Source organism: Ceratotherium simum, chromosome 26, assembly GCF_057802395.1.
Source record: "Ceratotherium simum simum isolate JZ-2026a chromosome 26, ASM5780239v1, whole genome shotgun sequence".
Lineage (NCBI taxonomy): Eukaryota > Metazoa > Chordata > Mammalia > Perissodactyla > Rhinocerotidae > Ceratotherium > Ceratotherium simum.
In genome coordinates this window covers 39,920,330-39,939,458 of record NC_141925.1, presented here as the reverse complement: position 1 = coordinate 39,939,458, position 19,129 = coordinate 39,920,330, and the positions used below count along the sequence as shown (strand labels likewise).

Here is a 19,129-nt window from a genome sequence, read left to right as displayed (position 1 = left end):
ATGTACAACCAGGCTTCTGCAGCCGGGCAGCTCTAGCTGAAAGAAATGGTCTGCATGAGTGGTCCCTAAGCAACATTACCAAGTGGAAAACATTTTGTTTTGGGCTTATCTCCTTTTAATTGGCCCTGTCTCAGTTTAAGGAAAGGCCATTTTAGAAATCTGAGCATTTATTTAGATACAAACCCAGGAATGACTAAAATGGCAGAATGTGCCTGGTGGCAGGCTCTATTAGTCAGGATACAGGTTTGACTGTTGTGAATGAGGCTCCATATAAGAGTGGCTTAAGTAAGACACAGGTTCCTTTCTCTCACATTAAAACAGTCTGGATTGAGGCAGCTCAAGGCTGATTGGTGGCTCCACTGTCACCTGGGACCCAGGTTGCTTCCAGCTTTCTGTTCCACTATCCCCAGAGTGTGGTTCTCATTGTCACCGTCCCAGATGGAGCCCCAGGAACCATATCCACTTCCAAGGAGTAGGGTGGGGAAGACCCAAGGGAGAAGGAGGGCTTACCCCTTCCCTGTAAGGGCCCGACCTGGGAGTTGCACCCAATACTTCTGTTGTCTTGAGGAGTCAATTAATTAATACAGGTAGCATTTTGAATAGTACTGTGCACCTGCCACTGAAGAGTGTTACCTGTGTTACCTCACTTAATCCTCATCACACTCCGGGGTAAGCACTCCATTATTTCTATTTCACAGACAAGAAAAATGAGGTGGAGAGATCACGGTTATAAATGGCAGAGCTTCCAGTCAAAGCCATTAAATCTTATTCCCGAGTCCACTTGCTTCACCTGTAATCCATACTAACTCACGTATAACACTGTTTGGTATATTTTTGTGGGGGAGAGAGGGGCTTAGTATTATATTAAGAACTTATTCCCGTATCTAAAGACAAATTGTCCTCAAGAAGGATGGAATAACTATTTCAGAAGGCAACTTAGTAATATGTATCAAGAAGCTTAGAAAAAGGCAGGCATGAAGAGGTCACAGCAGTATTTATGCTATCAGAACAGGAAACAACAAAAACCTTACACACGGGGAAATGTTTTAGTTAAGACAAGAATATCAATTCAATGGAATATTATTATTGGACAGTGAATGCTTTCACAGGCTATTCCAGAACATGGGGAAATACTTAGGATGTAAATTATATTTGCAAATTTATATATTTTTAAAAAGTCAATGTATATTAAAAACAAAAATGTGGAGAAAGATTACATTTAAGTGATGGGATGTCGTTGAGTTTTTCTTCTTTATATTTTCCTTAAATATACAAATTTTCCTTATGTGCAATATTGTGTAACACGTTTTAATTTAACACTAACAGTGTGTTTAGTGGTGCTGTTTGTCTTGGCGAATAACCTAATACTTCTAAGGCCTGAAGAAGTGTTTTTCAAATGCCTCTAAATTCCTACCTGAGGAGTGTATGACTTTGAACTTGTAGGGGCAACGAGGTCAGTAAATATAGCACTGACCTTGTGATCAGGAATTTCTTCTTGATCCCATTTAGGGATCAAGTTCTGGCTCTGTCATTCATAAACCACATGAACTTGGCCAAGTCATTTCCTTTTCGAATGTCCATTTATTACCTTTAAAACTAATATTAATTCTGCTATGAACCTCCTTTCCCTGCCCCTTCATGCCTCTGTCCACAGATTCACGGGCTTCTTGGAGTTCTAAAGGCATTAAATTGTTCACCAAGATGACTTCATTGGTTAGTACAATCAGTAAGTATTTAAAATTAAAAAAATTAAATAAAAGGATACATGTTAATTAAGTCCCATTTTAAAAGCCATTTAGCATTTTCATTTTATTATGAAATATTTCAATCATTCAGTAAATTCAGAGCATATTATAATAACCATATGTATAACCACAACCCAGTTTTGTTAAATCTTAACATATGGCCATTTATGTTTCACATATATAATTTTTTTTGTTCGTTTTATGTGAGTTGGGTTTTCATTGGTTAGTTGATATATTATTATATTTTGTCAGCATTTGATTAATTTTGAAGAAGTTTTTACAGTTTAAAGCCAATACATCTTTTTCAGATCTCAAATCTTTTTTTTTTTTTTTTTTTGTTCTGAGGAAGATTTACCCTGAGCTAACATCTGTTGCCAACCATCCTCTATTTTGTATATGAGTCATTGCCACAGCATGGCCACTGACAAATGGTCTGTGCCTGGGAACTAAATCTGGGCTGCCGAAGCAGAGCGCACCGAACTTAACCACTAGGCCATGGTGCCGGTCCCCCACATATATAATTTTTTTAAAAAAAAGATCCAAAACGCTAGGGAAGCAGATGATACTTCCTGCATAGTCTTTGTTGAGCCCAGTCTTCACCCTCCCTGCCAGAGGTAACCACTTTTTAATATGGTGGTTCTCCTTCCTCTGCACGTTGTTAGTTTACTGCATTTGATATATCCATAAATAATACTGGGTTACATGTATTTAACATTATAAAGTAGATATCATACTATATATGTTATTTTGAAGCTTACCTTTTTATACAATTGTATGTTTTTGAGATTCATTCATATTAATCCATATGGTTCTAGTTCCTTAACTAGAAATTCAGTATACCATTCCATTGTATGAATATGCCACAATTTATATACCCGTTAGTCTATTGAACACTTCAACTTTTTTTCTTTTACAAATTTTTACTATTTTAAACCATGTTGCAATGAATAGTATTGTACTTGTCCCTTTCTGCACATCTGCATGGATTTCCATAGAGTATACACCCAAGAGTAGAGTCGTGAGGCTTAGGAACTGTGACTCTTTGGCTTGATTGGATATTCTCCAGAGTGGTTGCCCCAACTCCTTTTCCACCAGCAGTGTATGACTGTTCCCCTTGCTCATCATCCTTGGGTGGGTGGAGGGGAGGCACGTAAAATGTATTTTATTAAAAAAAACAGCTTTATTGGGATGTATACCATACCATACCATACAATCCACCCATTTAAAGTGTATATACACTTCAATGGATTTTAGTGCATTTGCAGAGTTGTGCACCCATCACCACAATCAACTTCAGAACATTTTTATTACCCCAAAAGAAACCCCACACAAAAGTTAACCATCATTATATACATAACCCAATCCCCCTCTCTCCAGCTCTAGTCAACCACTAATTTACTGCCTGTGTAAATTTGCCTATTCTGGACATTTCCTATAAATGGAATCATATAATACGTGATTCTTTGTGATTGAATTTTTTCACTTACCATAATGTTTTCAAGGTCCATCCATGTTCTGGCATGTACTTCATTCCCTTTTATTGATGAATAATATTCTATTGTATGGATATGCCACATTTTATTTATCTAATGATGGACAGGTGTTTTTCCCCCACCATTTAGCTATTATGAATAATGCTGTACATTCCTGTTCAAGTTTTTATGTGAACATATATTTCTATTTCTTTTGGGTATGTAACTGGGAGTAGAATTGCTGGGTCACATAGTAACTCTGTCTAACCTTCTGAGGAATTGATAAACTGTTTTCCAGAGTGGCTGCACCATTTTACATTCCCACCAGCAATGTCTGAGAGTTCTAATTTCTCCACATCCTCACCAACACTGGTTGTCTGTCTTTTTGACTCTAACCATCCTCATGGGTGTGAAGTGACATCTCATTGTAGTTTTGATATACCTCATTGTTTTAATTTGCATTTTTTATTTACTACTGAAGCTGAATATTTCTTGTCCATACCTATGTCCTTTCCTGTGAATTTCCCGGTCATAACATTTGCCCATTCCCCACTAGCCTTTTCTCATTGATTTGTAGGAGTTTTAAAATCCATTTGGATATTACATTTTTTGCTGATTTTATGCACTGCAAAAATATATCTTCTCAGCATGTGGGTTTGCTTTTCCCTTTGTGTATGTCTTTTGTTATACACACGTTTTAACTTTTAATGCGGTAGATTTTAATCAATCTTTCTCTTTTTTTGTTTATGCTTTTTGAGTCTTCTTTAGGAAATCCTTCTTGTCCCCAAGGTTATAAAAATATTTTCCAGTAATATATTTAAGAGTTTGCTTTTCACATTAAAATGTTTAGTCCAGGGGCCAGCCTGGTGGCGTAGTTGTTAAGTTCGCGCGCTCTGCTTTGGTGGCCTGGGGTTTACAGGTTCGCAGGTTCGGATCCCGGGGGCAGACCTACACACCACTTATCAAGCCATGCTGTGGCAGGCATCCCACATAAAGTGGAGGAAGATGGGCATGGATGTTAGCTCAGGGCCAGTCTTCCTCAGCAAAAAGAGGAGGATTGGCAACAGATGTTAGCTCAGGGCTAATTTTCTTCACTAAAAAAAAAAAAAAAGTTTAATCTAGAGCAATTTGGCCTTCGCCTCCTACTTTCCCTTTCAGTGTTTACTCTAGAAGATTACTTCTCAGGACTTTGAATTACCCAAAATTTTACCAATGAAGTCCTTTTTTGGGGGTGGGCTGGGCTTACACTGGCCAGCTAATACCTGTTGCTCGTCGTCCAAGAGTGTTCCTGGTCACAACACCGTGACTGCAGGCCCCGCAAAGTCAGGGGCTCTGCCCGTCCCACTCACTGCTGTGTTCTAAGCCTCGTGCCTCACACGTGGTAAGTCTGCAGCAACAAGAAAGCCTGGTAAATAGGAAACAGAAGACGAGTGAGAGCAATCAATTCAATGGTGTCAGTAATTGCAATGTATTTAGATAGGTTAATTCCAATAGTAAAATACGGATGCTCAGGACTTAATTCTCCATTCCCCTGGATCATTAAGAAGGCACATTCTTACCCCTAAAAGCCTTTACAGTTTTGCAATGTATAAAATAAGCATCAGCCCAGAGCAGAGAAGCTGTAGGCAGAGTAGCAGGAGCTCGTAATCCAAGGGCAATGGTGTGTCTGCCCCACCCCCAAATTCATATGTTGAAGCCCTAACTCCCAGCCCTAAGCCCTCAGAATGTGACTATATAGAGATAGGGCCTTTAAAGAGGTATTTAAGTTAAAATGAGGCCGTTAGGAGGGGCCCTGATCCGACATGACCTGTGTCCTGATAAGAAGAGGAAATCTGGACACACAAAGAGACACCAGGTATGTGCACACAGAGGGACGACCATGTGAAGAGGCAGCAAGAGGCACCCATCAGCAAGCCAAGGAGAGAGGCCTCAGGAGACACCAGACCTGCTGGCACCTTGACCTTGGACTCCAGCCTCCAGAACCATGAGAAACAAACTTCTGTTGTGTAAGCCCCCAGTTCGTTCTGTTAGGGCAGCCAGGAAACTAATACAGGTACGTACAAGAACAATAGATGCTGGGAGGCTGTGGGCCAGCTACCAGCGGCATCTGCTACAGAGGGCCCGTTCGTTTTACCAGATCTCAAGGGGTGATGACCTCCCAAAGTCAAGAGTCACAGCACAGGGGTTTCATAACTCATGGTGGAGATAGAGAGAGAAAGGTAGTAAGTGTCCATCCCCACAGCTTCTGAGGCTGCTCACTCTGACTCACCTGCCCAGCAGGAAGAGAACCTACTAGAAGGTGGTGTGTGGGGCGGAGGCTGATCTCCCATGAACAACCAAGGGGCTGCAATGTAAGGATATGAACAAATTGGGAAAATAAATTCATAAAGGAAAACCAGAGGGGCCATGAGTCATTTGAGGCTGACCATGTGCTGTGTACTGCAGAGTGATGATGAACTTGATCTCCATACCTGGGGAGAGGAAAATAAAATGAAATAGAACATAGTAAAGCAAAATGATGAAAGAAAGGGGCAGCCTGTCTGGGGGAGGAGGCATCTGGTGAGGCTGTGGGGGGTCTTCCCCCTTCTGCCTTCTTTGGCCGCGGGGGCAGGAGGAGCGTCAGCCAACTGGGCTTCAGGGAAAAGTTCACTTGGGTCTCTTCAGTTTGGGCCACGCTGGGTTCCTTCCTCTGTCTGCCAGCTCTTATTTTGAGAATGATCTATAGCAGTTATTAGCCTCCCAGGTAGAAAGCATTTCTACTTCCTGGAGCTCTCCTGCTCTCGGGGATATTAATCCAGCCACCCTGGCTTCACCGGATTCCAGGGGAGACAATGGATTTCCTGACACTCAAGCGGGAGGAGATCCCTCCCAGGTGAGCGCAGCCAGCCCGCACCTTTGCTTTCCGACCATGAGGGGGCGCCGTGGGCTATGCTGAAGCTGCGTCTGAAGGGCTTGGGAGGCGGGGCTGTTGAGGATGATTTTGTCAGAGGGTTTTCAGGCAGGGTCAGGCCAGGTAAGGAGACGATGCTAAAGGTGGGACGTAATTGGGAACTTAGCTTGCAGCTTGGGCTAGAGGGGGAGAAGATGGAGGTCTGAGCTGGAAGAGCGAGGAAGAGTGCAGAAAGGAAGAGCACGGATTGGATTGGAGGCTGATTCTGGGAGGAGATACTGTGGGAACCCGAGGCGTGACTGGGAGCCCGGAAAATACTGTTCCCGGTGGGTCACCCTGAAAACGCCTGCTCAGGTGGGAAGCAGGGAGCTGCTTTTTCTTTTAACAAGATCAAGGTTCAGAACGTCCCAGTCTCTCTGCAGCCACATGGACTTCGAGTCCCCGAGAACTGGATGGTGGGGAGGTCAGTGGAGGACTGGGATGTATTATGGAAGTAGGACCCACAGGACTTGGTGATGGATTGGGATTGGTGGGTAGGAAAAAGGAGAGGTGAGGAGAACTTCTAGATATCTGGCTTAGAAGAGAAGTGTGGGTGGAAGATACAAATTTGGGAGCTTTCAGCAGATTGATGGTTTTTAATTCCATGGGAACGGAGTGAAAATCCTAGGAGAGGGTGGACACAGAAAATAGAGAAGCATCCACGCATTAGTCAGGAAAGGCAAACTGAGTTACAAAAAATCCTCCACTTCTCAAAGGCTTAATCAAATGAAGGTGTGTTTCTCACTTGCTTCACAGTTGAGTGAGTGTTGGCGACATGAAGGGGAGGGACTCCACCCCACACAGTTAGTCAGGGTTCTGCCACTTTTTAGGCCCTAATGGTCATTTACAGGAGATGAGGGAAGAGGAAGAGTGAGAGTATGAAAGAGTTTTGGGGTTTTAGAGGCCAGGCCTGGAAGTGGCATATATCACCTCTACCTACAGTCCATTGGATGGACTGAGACGTGGGCTCCACCTAGATGCCAGGGGCCTCAGGAATGCGGCCATCCTGTGTGTCTGGGAGTACAATGAACTGGTTTGGTGGGCACAAAGCATCGTCTCTGCCACAGTCCAGGATTGAGCTCTGAGGCGCTCCAACAGTTGGGGTCGGGAAGAGCAAGAGCCATCCAACGAGGCTGAGGCAGGAGGCCTGTGTGTGATGTGACAGCCTGTGGAGGACAGTGCTTCAAGAAGTGACTCAGATCAGAAACTTGGGAATCAGACTTGAGTCTCTTTCCCCCACAGCTCAGACCCAACCCATCGGCAAACTCAGTGCTCATCGGACTCACAGCAGGTCCCATAGGCTTGATCTCCAGAACATATCCTAAATCTGGCTGCTTACCACCCTCTCCACTGCTACCGCACTGGTCCAAGCCCTTCACTGAGACTCGTATCTGGTTTCCCTGTTTCCACTCTTGTGTCACTGTTGTCAGTTCTTCACACAGCAGCCGAAGGGATGTTTTAAAAACCTAAATCAAATCATGTCACCATCTTGGTTAAAACCCACCAGGAGTTGCCATTTGCAATAGAAACTCCTTCCCAAGGCCCACAAAACCCTACATGATGTGGCTTCTGCCTGCCTTTTCAATGTCTTCTCTTATGACTCTGCTCATGTTCATGATGCTCCAGCCCCACTCGTCTTTATTCTGTCTTTCAAACTCCAAGATTGTTCCTGCCCCGGGGACCTGGCGTTTGCTGTGCCCTCTGCTCCAAGTGCTCTTCCTCCAGATAGTCCCATCTTTGATTTCTTCACTTTTCTTTCCCTTTCTTTTCACTTGGGAAGGAACAAAAAAGAGAAGAGGCGATGGGGTGGTCTGGGATTGCTTGTGACATCCTTAGATAGTGGGGATATTGGCTTCACTCAAATGTCTTTCTTGAACTCTTCCCTGACATTTCTATCTGAAAGAAATCTCAGCATGGAAAGAGGATATGCTGGAGTTGGTGATCACGGTAGTGGTCATGGGAGGAACTAAGATTTGGACTGGACCTTGACAGTGGGTCTTGTTTCAATAAGCAGATTTGGGGTAAACTCCATGCAGGAAGGGGCTGTACCTACCTTGTTCTGCCGGGTCTCCAGTGCTTAGTAGAGTAGCAAGCAGAAAATAGATACTCAATATATAACTCTTGAATGAGTTCACCAGTAAATGAGCAAAGGAAATAGAGAGAAAACACTAAATATGTCTGACGAATAATAATGTCTGTTTGGCTGGCACAGCAAGTTCTAGCAGAAACAAGGTGGAAACAGCAGCATTCGGCCAAATTGAAGAGGAGCTTAACAGCGAATGTGTTTAAGTTCTATATCCAGTTGGTGTCTCCTGCCTAATTCAGAGCACCCCATCCCTCCAGTCTAGCTGGTGAACCATTCCCAGAGGAATCCTCCAGAGAGACAAGGTAGTACTAAGGGACTAAGGAATTGTTAAGAAGGATGTAATTTGCAGAGACGAGGCCCTCCTGGGATGGGGCATCCTCAATGTGCACTTGAAGTTGGTCCTGCCTGCAGGAGAATCTGTTGGTGGTCTCTGCTGGGTGGGCAGGAGGTGACCGTGGAAGGACCCACATTTGGTTCTCTGGACCCCCTATCCTCCCTGGTGTGACCAGTCGATGCCCATGGCCTGGCCCCACCCCAGGTCACCTGAGGCCCTTGTGGCCCTTCCCTCTCAGCTGTCTCACACCCAAGTGGTCAGGAACCATCCTCTTACCTCTTCTTGGCAAGCTGTCTTAGGCCTTCACATTTGCTCTGGAATCTGGATCCCTCTGTGAAGTTTCTCTGGGATCTGAGTGGCTCTGTGCCCCTCTCCTCCTCTCCCACACCTGGCCAGGACTGGGTCTTCTGGGGTTTCCTCCCCTTCTCCACCCCTGCCCCACCTCTCCTATCACAGGCGGGTGGGATCTCACATTCCAGGTTGCCTTAGCCCTGGCCTGTTTATGTGGACTTTGAGTTTCCTCAATGATCTGAAATTTTTCTCCTGTCATGTGCTTTTTCTAACTTGTTCAAAGTGTCATAGTATTTTGAAATATCAATGGCCACATTGACTATTGGATTTTCTTGACTACTTGGATTTTCTTGACTATTTGGATTTTCTTCCCTGCAGCCCTTTTACTGTTTAGACAGCGTTGTTTTTTTTTTTTTGCCCCTGTGGAGAGGAATGTGGATTTCACATAGACTAAAGAAGCTCTCAGCTTTGATTTTCAAGTTGGATCAAATTAATAATAATAAAAAAAAGTATAGCCTTCAAATTCACGCTATCAAGAAAGATAAGAGTCGGCTCAGAATTCTGAAGGCTGGGAATGATTTCCTTAAGGAGCTCAGCTTGGACGCTTGACTCCGGAGTAATCCGGAGTGGGAGGCTGAGGACGGATGTCCTTGAAGGAAGGTCTTGTCTTGCAGGAAGGAAAAAACAGTCGCAGGCAGGAGAGCTTAATGAAAAGGTCAGGTGTGAGAGTTCTGCTCTGTCTTTGGGGTTTAAATCTCAGTTAAAAAAACACACTCAAATGAAATTGGAGAGAGTCCAAGGACATCAGGTTCCTGCTTCCCTGGGTGTGTGTCCTGGTGAGATGAAGCCTCTCAAATGAGCGGGTGCGTGGTCCCAAGGCCAGATGGTGTGGGAAGGGTGGAGTAGCTGGAGTGGAGGGCAATGTCCCACAGGGAGCGAGGGAGTGTTGGGGAAACCAAGGTACAGAAGAGGCTTGGGTTTGTGTTAAAGAGGCTACAACCTCACAACCAGAGGGGACATCAGCAGCAGACTCCTGAGCAACGCCCAATGGCCCAGGTGGCCCCTGCCACGTGATGGTGGATGTTCCGGGCCAAGATGCTCAGTAAACATTGCTTCAAGTGGATACCAAGAATTTCAGATGAATCAAATACTTAGGGGGACAGGACGAATGATAAAATCTACTCACATTTCTACAGCATGTCACAGTTTAAAAATACCTTTCTCTACTGTGTGCTAAGCAGTGATTATTGTTGATTTGATTTTACAGGTTAGATAATGGGGTTTTGCTAGGCAGTTTGGCATTCAAGTCTTCCATCTCCGGATCCACTGCCTGCCCCCTGGCACTGTTCCCTGGGCCGCGCTGATGACGCTGACAGTGATTTCTAGAGTTTAGTCTCTTGTGTCCCGCAGAAAGGGTGACTACTGGGGTCGCGTCCCCAAGTCACCTTCGGCCTTCGCTTCCTGCCTCTTGCCCCACAGCATGGTGAGGGGCTGGGCCAGGCTGCTGTGCTCCACGTGGCAGGAGTAGGGGCCTTTGTCCTGAGGGGGGACTCCCACCACCACCCACGTCTGGTAAGTGCCGATTCCACTGGGAAGAACGTCTCCCCCTGACTCAGTCTCCCGCGCATCGCCAGCCCGGGTCCAGCGCAGGCCAATTCCTCGTGGGTAGAAGTCATAGGCCAGGCACTTGAGCGTCCAGTTTTTTCCTGGGGCTACGTGGCTGGTGACTGACACAGAGGGAGGATCTGTGGGGGGGTAGAGCGTGGATATTGAGGGCCTGAAGTAGAGGTCTCCCTGCCCATGTCTCCCCCACCCCGGGTGTCAGTCTGCCTCTCCAGGGAAACTTGCAAATATCCTTGCCCTGAGCCTTCCCTGTTGGAGCATGGAATGCCTGTGGCTGCTTTTTTGCCCCTGCCCCTCCACCGAGTATCGACTTCTGATGGCGAGAAATTGTGAAAGCCCACATATAATTTTTAATTTTTTCCCAAACCTTTAGTGGGCTTTGTGGCTCCCTCCACCCCAAATCTCAGCCCCGCCCCTTAGTTCTGCTGCCGCTCTGTCCATCAGACCCTTCCCTGCTCTGTCCCACAAGACCCTCTTTCTCATTACTTCTCAAACCAAAGTCTCAGCTTGTGACAATCAGTCCTGTCACACTTGCTCATTTTCATCCTTCCAGGACAGACATTTCACACACCTGCCTCCTCTCCACAGCCAAGCCAGGAGGCATCAACCTAGAGAGAAACCACCGTGGGATTTGCCTGAGATGTTCCCCTGAGCTCCCAGCTCAGTGCGGGGGAGCAGGACCCAGGAAGCAGTGGGTACCTTGTCGGTCCAGGTGGCTCCTGCTGTATGGCAGGTACCTCTGCAGCATCCCTGGGCACTCCTCTTCCAGGTAGGCCTTGGCCCGCTGCACATAGACTTCTTCTGCCTCCCACTTCTGCTTGGTGTTCTGAGCTGCCGGGTCCAGGGGGACCCAGGCTGGGATTTCTTTGTGGAACTTGATGAAGTCCTGTCCATCATAGGCGTACCTCCAGAAGGCTCCGCTGCTTTTGTTATTCCGGAGCTCACAACCAAACAGCCCCTGCAAGGTGTGAGAGCCTGCACCCCCAGCCCCCCGGCAGCCAGTCAGCCTGGCATCAACCCGATCTCGGTAACTCTTACTCCTACACAGTGTGCAACCCAATAGGAAGAAAGGTTGTGGAAATCTAAGCATCCCATCCATTTATCTTGGCAAATGGGTTACTGCCAGACATACAGCAGACAGAGAGAGGGAAATTTGGTTTGGTTTGGTATTTTAGGCTAGTCTGAGATGAGATACATTCCTTCCAGCCAGGGAATTTCAGAGAGCTACAGACTATGGACAGACTTGCCAGCCCCTCTGCACCATCTCATGTAATGAGCTTTGTCTGAACATGTTGCAACTCCTTAGGAACCTCACACAACCACACTGAAGTGCGTTTCCAAGTTCAATAGAAATTATTTATAGTTTTATACAGATTACAAAATCTCTCCTTTGTTCTCACTTGTAAGTGGAGGTGATGTTATCACTTGAGCAAACATAACTTGAGCACTTGTTCCCTCTTTTCTGGTGTTTGATATCTTCAACACAAATCTCTAAAGCCCTGCCTCTTTTCCCTATTAGCAACAGCTCTTGGAAATTGGCCACCTTAGGGAAGGGGAACATGATGTCTCCATTTTGATTATAAAAGTAGGTGTTCACTGGATACTGACTATTGCTATTGGCACAGGCTCTGATCTCAAGCTGTCTGACTCAAATCCCGGGTCTCTCCCCACCTCTGCTTATTGCATGAACTTGAGCCACTAACCTCTCTGTGCTTCAATTTTCTCATCTCTGATATGGCACTGGCAATAGTACTATTTTAGAGGGTTATAGTGAGCACTGCCCGTATTAATACATGTTCCCAGCACATAGTAATTGCTCAATAAATGTGAGCTATTATTATTTTCTAATACCCTGTGTTCGTCTCTTTATCCTCTTTACTTTTAATTACTCTCTTCAACATTTCTATTCCAGCCAATCACAATGTCTCCCAGTGTCCTTCCCGGCAGCCGGCTCTGCTATTTCTGACACACAGACCAGGGCATTTTCCTCACCAGGGCTTCTCATTCCACATCCTTCAGAGTTCTGCATAACTCTTGCCTCCTTTTGGAAACTTTCCGATTCCATGTAGCTTCTTGGGCATTTTTGTACTCAGAAACCCATCTTTCGACACCCACCCTAGAAGGCGGGCAGTTGCATTCAGGAGAAAGAGTGCTGGGCTGGGAGACACGAGAACTAGTCTCTGTGCTCTACTCTGACCGACTCCTCAAACCATAGTCCAGGTGACCCCTCTCGAGTTTGCTCCTGATGGACAGAGGGTCTTTAGGATTCCATGTAACTCTAACCGTCCGTGGTCCTGAATTCAGTCCTTACTGAGCTCTCTGTATGGGCCCTGGTTTGTGCTAGGTACTTCCTCTCAACCAATCAGCAAATTTCATGTGAGCGAGTATTATTGGCTGTCCTAGGTGATGGGGCTACAGGGGAGATTAAGACAGACTATGTTCTAGCCTTCATGGAATTTTCATGAACAAGTTTTATGAAATGTCTTGAAGGCAGGTCTCAATGCTCCAGTTTTTGCAGATTCAGACCAGATAACTAAGAAACACGTTCACTGTGAAACAGCTAGTGACTGGCAGGGCCACTGCATAAACCCAGGTCAGACTGACCCCAAGGCTGGCTCACCCTCCACCCAACATCCCTGGGCAGGGGTGAGTCTGACACCTTCTAAAATGCGGTGAGCCTCAGACAGGTGGGGGTGTGGAGCTGAGACGTCGGATGTGCCTGGGTAAGAGCTGACTTTGCCATCACCTCCTGTTGGAGTTGAGGCCTGGGAGTGAGGGTGGGGGACGTGATGGGGAGGAGGAAAGCAGATGTGTTGTGGGATGGGGGGAAGGCAGAAATGTCTGTGTGTTTCTGCTTGTGCTTCCCGTTCCTCCTTTGGGATGGGGATTATTTCTATCCTGCTGACCCCTTTCCACTCACAATTGTGGGGCTGCCTTTTGAGCTAAGACCCTCCACCCCAGCGGTCTGTAGTTCACTAACCTTCTCTGTCCTTGTAATAGTCCATGATGTCTTTCAGGGTCACCATGAAGATGTCCTCCCTGGCCTTCTGAAGTTCACTCTCCTTCTCCCAGTCCTCCATTCCTTCCACGTGGCTCCACGGGCCCAGGGGCTCAGCCTTCCTGCCCTCACTATCATAGCGGAAGAAGGGCTGGTCATTGAGGTAGGCAATGGCCTGGAAGCTGTGGAAGCCCTCACTGGGCCTGGACAGACCCGTGTAGAGGAAGCTCAGAGAGTAAGGCCCTGCAAAAGAGAAGACTTTGAGGTGTGGGGTGCACGAAGGGGAGTCCCAATGTGGGACAGCAGAGGACCAGGAGGGGAGACCTGGTTATTGGGCCTCTTCCTCCCCAGCTCTCTCCACCCTGATGTCAGCCTCACACCACTGGAGTCTCACTCGAGTGAAAGGGCTCTACTTCTTTTCTGGGGATGATATTTCAGAGACCCGTCTGTGTCTTCACTACGTTGTTTCCTCTTCTTGGCACATAAAAAAATAGTATTTTTCAGCCTCTTTGTAGGTATGTTGGGACCATGTGACTGAATTCTGTCAAAAGGGAAGTGATGTCTTTCTTCTGGTCTGAGGCCCTGTGAGCTAATTTGCCCCATCTGTCTCTCTTCCCTTTAGGTGATGAGTGTGGAGGCCACAGGATGAAACAGAAGAATCTCAAGATGCAAACAGCCTGGATCCCTGAGTCACCCCATGGAGGAAAGGAAAGTTTCCTGATCTGTAGTCAATTTTACATGAGCAAGAAGTAAACATTTGTTGGGTTAAGCCACTAAAAACTTTATTACTGGAGCATAGCCTAGCCGAACCTGAGAAATATATATAGTTAGAAAGTGCAGAAAGGAGAATTTACTAGAAGACTCAGGAAATGACCTAGAATGGATCAGCACAGGGTAAGACCAGGATGTATCTCAGAATTCCCAGGGCTGTACCTTGCATTTTGGTAGGAGGCAGGGACTGAGAGAGGGGGACATTTCCATAATTAATTCATGATATAACTTACCTGGTTGTTAATAATGTTAGAGGTCATATGGCAGATTCCTAGTTCAAGTACTGAAATTATTCTTGCTAATTAGTTTCTAAGTGTGATTAACATTTAACTCAGTAGAATTCAAGTAAAGCAGATTACCCTCCATAATGTGGGTGGGTCTCATCCAGTCAGTTGAAGGCCACAAGAGAAAAGACTGATGTCCCCCAGAGAAGGAATTCTGCCTCCAGACTGCCTTCAGACTCAAGACTGCAACATCAGCTCTTCTCTGGGTCTCCAGCCTTCTGGCCTACAGATTTGGGACTTGCCAGCCCCCACAATTGTGTGGGCCAATTCCTTAAAATAAATCTCTCTTTTTCTCTGTATATACATCTTATTAGTTCTGTTTCTCTGAAGAACCTCAACTAAAACAAATTTTGCTGTAGGAGGTGATAACATTCTACATGTGATTAATTGTTGTAAAACTAACATAAAACACATAATCTGACAGTTTGTAGATGTAATGTATTTTAAACTGGCACAGTTGGCCTACATTTCTTCATCTCAAAATTTTGTATGCCAACAAACAGCCTCATTTCCCTGTCCTAGAACCGACTCTGGTTCTTCCCAAGCTCCAGCTGGCTCCTTTCCCAGTCACTTGCCTTCCAGGCCCACTGCAGTAGTGTCTGACTGTGGGGTGAGGGAACGGGTTTCCTTCTAGAACTTTCCCTCTAGTTAACCTGCCTTCTCATCTGCCCCTTGGGGTTGCTCCCTCTTTCCCTGGGAGTCAGACAGGTACATCCAGCCATTGGAAGGAGGGGAGGAACCAGAGATTCTACCTGTGTGGCTCCTGCTCTGTCCTGGCTGCATGACCCTGAGCAGATCACTTCTCTCTGGGTCTGAGTTTTGTTCATCTGTAAACTAAGAGTTTTAGATTCTGATTCTTTAAGGTCTTATTTAGCATGAGTCCAGAGGCTCCCTGAATGATTCTAGAAGGGTGTGAGCTGAGTTAGCTGACAGCCTTGGATACCCACTCCCACAGTACACGTGGGAATCCCAGCTGGATCCGGGGCCATTCTCCCAGCCCACCTATCCCGTTCATTACCTCCCCTCCATTCTTCTCCATAGCCACTCCTGGCTTCTCCACTCACCGGTGTGGGTCTCCCGGGGGACAGCAGGACCCAGAAGGAGCAGCAGGAACAGCAGGACAGGCACCATTGTGCTTGTAGTGCCTGACTGGAAGGTTCTGGGCTTCCCTGGGCCTGGAGGTCGGAGCAAACTGCTCGGAGAGCAAGCCAGGTGTAGTTATGGGAATGGCTGAACTTTGAGCCCAGCCCAAGGGAGGTGAATCCACAAACCAATGAGAATGCCAAGATGGGCTCCTCCCCTGACAGTGAGAGAAAAGGATGCACCAGCCAGGCTGGGCAGAGGCTGTGCTCAGTGAGTCTATGGATGCTCTCCAAATTGAGAGCTGAGACAGCTGATCCAGGGACTGGGACTCTGTGTATTCCCCAGGTGAAAGAATGCCAGTGGGCTGGGGTGTGTGTGGTAAGTGGCAGATGCCTGGGATGTGTGTCACCTTTCCAGTGTATTGTGACATCCCCACCCTGGGGTCAGTAGGTGGACTTGAGTGTTGTCAGACCAGGCTTCACCCCTCCCCTCTGGAAGAGCTCTCAGCATGTCCAAGGCCTGGGCCTGGGTAGACCCCACCTAGGGTGTGACCCTCACTCTCCTACACCCCACCCCACCAGAGTTCTGCCTGGAGGACATGCTCACGTCTGCCTCCCTCTCTTCCTATGCTTGGGGAATCAAGGCCTTGCCATCACGGAAGCAGAAACAGCCAGGTTCCCCTTTTGGCAGCCTCTCTTGCAATGGAACAGGCGTGCACGGCTTTCAGTCAAGCAGGTGCTGCTGCCCTGGACACAGGGTCACGTGCCAGCGAAGCAAAGAGGCAGGCACAGCGGACAACACTTTCCGGCTGTCTCAGCAACTCCTGGGCGCAGCGGGGCAGCAGTAGCCATGGGGGGGTGGGTGTCCAGCATCCACTGGGTGGTGTCATCTGTCCACGTGGTGGCATCTGGCGCCCCTGTTGACAACAGCTTGTGTTTACACAGCTAGTTTCCTCTCGTGATTTTGCTTGTGCTTCTCCTGCCACTCCATTGATTCTGAGAGTTAACTGATAAATACGTTTATTTTCTGCTTAAAGTCAGAATTGGATTCTGTTTCTAGCAATTAATGATTCTGACGGATACCAAAATTGGTACAAAGATTGTTTTCAGGCAACAGCTGCTCAGGGGAATGGAGGGCGGGAAACTGGGCCTGCTTATGGGGCCAGATTGGGGCTGAAGGCAGCGGAAATACAGTTGTCTTGGGGACATTCTTGCCATGGAATGCAGTGGAGGGTAAAACAGCTGACTGAGTTATCTCCTGTGGTTGACTGGAATGAAGTGCTCATTGAAGACAAAATTTTAGGTCCCAATACCATTTCACAGCATGAAAGACTTGAGGAATTCAAGGAGAAAGTCTGGGAAGATTGCGTCCAAAAGGGCTGAAAAGCTTAACGAAAAAGAGAATAAACTCAAAAGCAAAAATTTTTGCCTCAAAGCACAGTCTGAAAATCAGGCAATTTCTATGATACTGCGGAAAGAATCTTTTGTCTTCTGCAGTTATAAGGATGAAACAGACAAAAACCTAATAATGCCTGATGATGAAAACCTAACAACAAAAAATTGTTTCATAACTTAATTGCAAAAACCTAATAAATCTAATACCCGAGAGTGATCAAGACATTCCTACCAATCTTGTATGGTTGGTACTGACGGTGAGTGCCAATGAGAGCTTCATCCGAGAAGGAACCCAAATCCGGAATGGCGTCAGGAATGGCTTCACGAGAGATGTGGTGGGCAGGACATGGGACAGGGATGGACTTTCTGTTGGCAGGTGGGGGCAAATTTCATAAGGACAGGGATGGTGTCCATCACGTCCATCTTTCTGTCCCTAGTTTTTAGCCCAGTGCCTGGGAGAAAGAAGACAATCGAAAAACACAAAAATAGATCAATGGGTAAATAAGCAAAGACAAAAAGAGTTGGCACCAGACCTATTGGAGGGTCATTGAGGACAATTTGGTGGAAACAGAGTTCATGAAGAAGATGGAGGGATTGGGCAGGTGGGGTGAGAAATTCAAACGGGAGGTTGGAGCCAGGTTCTGGAGGTCCCCAATCCAGTGAGTGCCCGATGTCAACCAGTGAATGAGGCACCTTCACTTGTTGTGTCTTTTCCCTCACAGCCTGCCTTCTCTGCATACCCCATCCCTCTAGGTCAGTAGTTCTTTTTTTTTTTGTCTTTGTTTCTATTAAAGATCTAGCCTCACATTGTAGATGATTAGTTTGCTTGGAAAGATGATCCTGGGAAATATTACAAACTCCTTTCATGTAAAAGATAAGAAACATGACATATTAGGTCAGCCTCTATTTGAAATCAGATCTTTTTTTTTTTTTGTGAGGAAGATCGGCCCTGAGCCAACATCTGCCAATCCTCCTCTTTTTTTGCTGCGGAAGACTGGCCCTGGGCTAACATCCATGCCCATCTTCCTCTACTTTATATGGGACGCCACCACAGTGTGGCTTGACAAGCGGTGCGTCGGTGTGCGCCTGGGATCCGAACCGGCGAACCCCGGGCCGCCGCAGTGGAGCGTGTGCACTTAACCACTTGCGCCACTGGGCTGGCCCCTTGAATTTAGATCTTGAAAAGCAAATTAGCTAGAAACATTGACTTTGATGAACAGATATTGAGGCTAACGTTATGTGCTTCTAGAATTTGATATATGCATAAGAAGAGTAAATTGAAATTTTGTCTTCCCATCAGTAAAGCTACACATCTAATCTCTAATCCTAGATGTATTAAAAGAGTCTCAAAGGTTGACCAAATATACACTTTTATAGGTCAGCAGTTCTTAACCTTTTGCCCCATTTACTCTCTTGCCAGTTACTCTTAAGATAATTTTTAATGCATAAAACACAACATATAGGATACAGAGGAAGCCAGTTACATGGAAATGCAGGTCTTTCCAGGCAGCCTTGGGGCCTGATGGGCTGTTTGCAGAGGGGTCCCCCAGGTGCAGAACAACATGCTGTTCTAACGTGACTGAGGAATTGTTAAGAAGGACATAATTTGTGGAGACGAGGCCCTCCTGGGATGGTGCATCTTCAAGTTGCACTTGAAGTCAGTCCTGCCTGCAGGAGAATCTGTTGGTGGTCTCTGCTGGGTGGGCAGGAGGTGACCGTGGAAGGACCCACATTTGGTTCTCTGGACCCCCTATCCTCCCTGGTGTGACCAGTCGATGCCCATGGCCTGGCCCCACCCCAGGTCACCTGAGGCCCTTGTGGCCCTTCCCTCTCAGCTGTCTCACACCCAAGTGGTCAGGAACCATCCTCTTACCTCTTCTTGGCAAGCTGTCTTAGGCCTTCACATTTGCTCTGGAATCTGGATCCCTCTGTGAAGTTTCTCTGGGATCTGAGTGGCTCTGTGCCCCTCTCCTCCTCTCCCACACCTGGCCAGGACTGGGTCTTCTGGGGTTTCCTCCCCTTCTCCACCCCTGCCCCACCTCTCCTGTCACAGGCGGGGGGGATCTCACATTCCAGGTTGCCTTAGCCCTGGCCTGTTCACGTGGACTTTGAGTTTCCT

At 46.7% G+C, this 19,129-nt stretch overlaps 1 protein-coding gene across 1 annotated transcript; it reads right to left on the bottom strand.

Annotated features, from left to right (window-relative positions):
- Nucleotides 1-9,342: 9,342 nt before the first annotated feature.
- AZGP1 (alpha-2-glycoprotein 1, zinc-binding) lies at nucleotides 9,343-15,851 on the bottom strand. The gene is made up of 4 exons (XM_014797110.2): nucleotides 15,598-15,851; nucleotides 13,461-13,721; nucleotides 11,180-11,455; nucleotides 9,343-10,602 (listed from the first exon to the last, which is right to left on the bottom strand). Exons 1-4 carry the CDS (start codon nucleotides 15,662-15,664, stop codon nucleotides 10,277-10,279), a joined length of 930 nt encoding a protein of 309 aa, XP_014652596.1. The 5' UTR covers nucleotides 15,665-15,851; the 3' UTR covers nucleotides 9,343-10,276.
- Nucleotides 15,852-19,129: the final 3,278 nt, after the last annotated feature.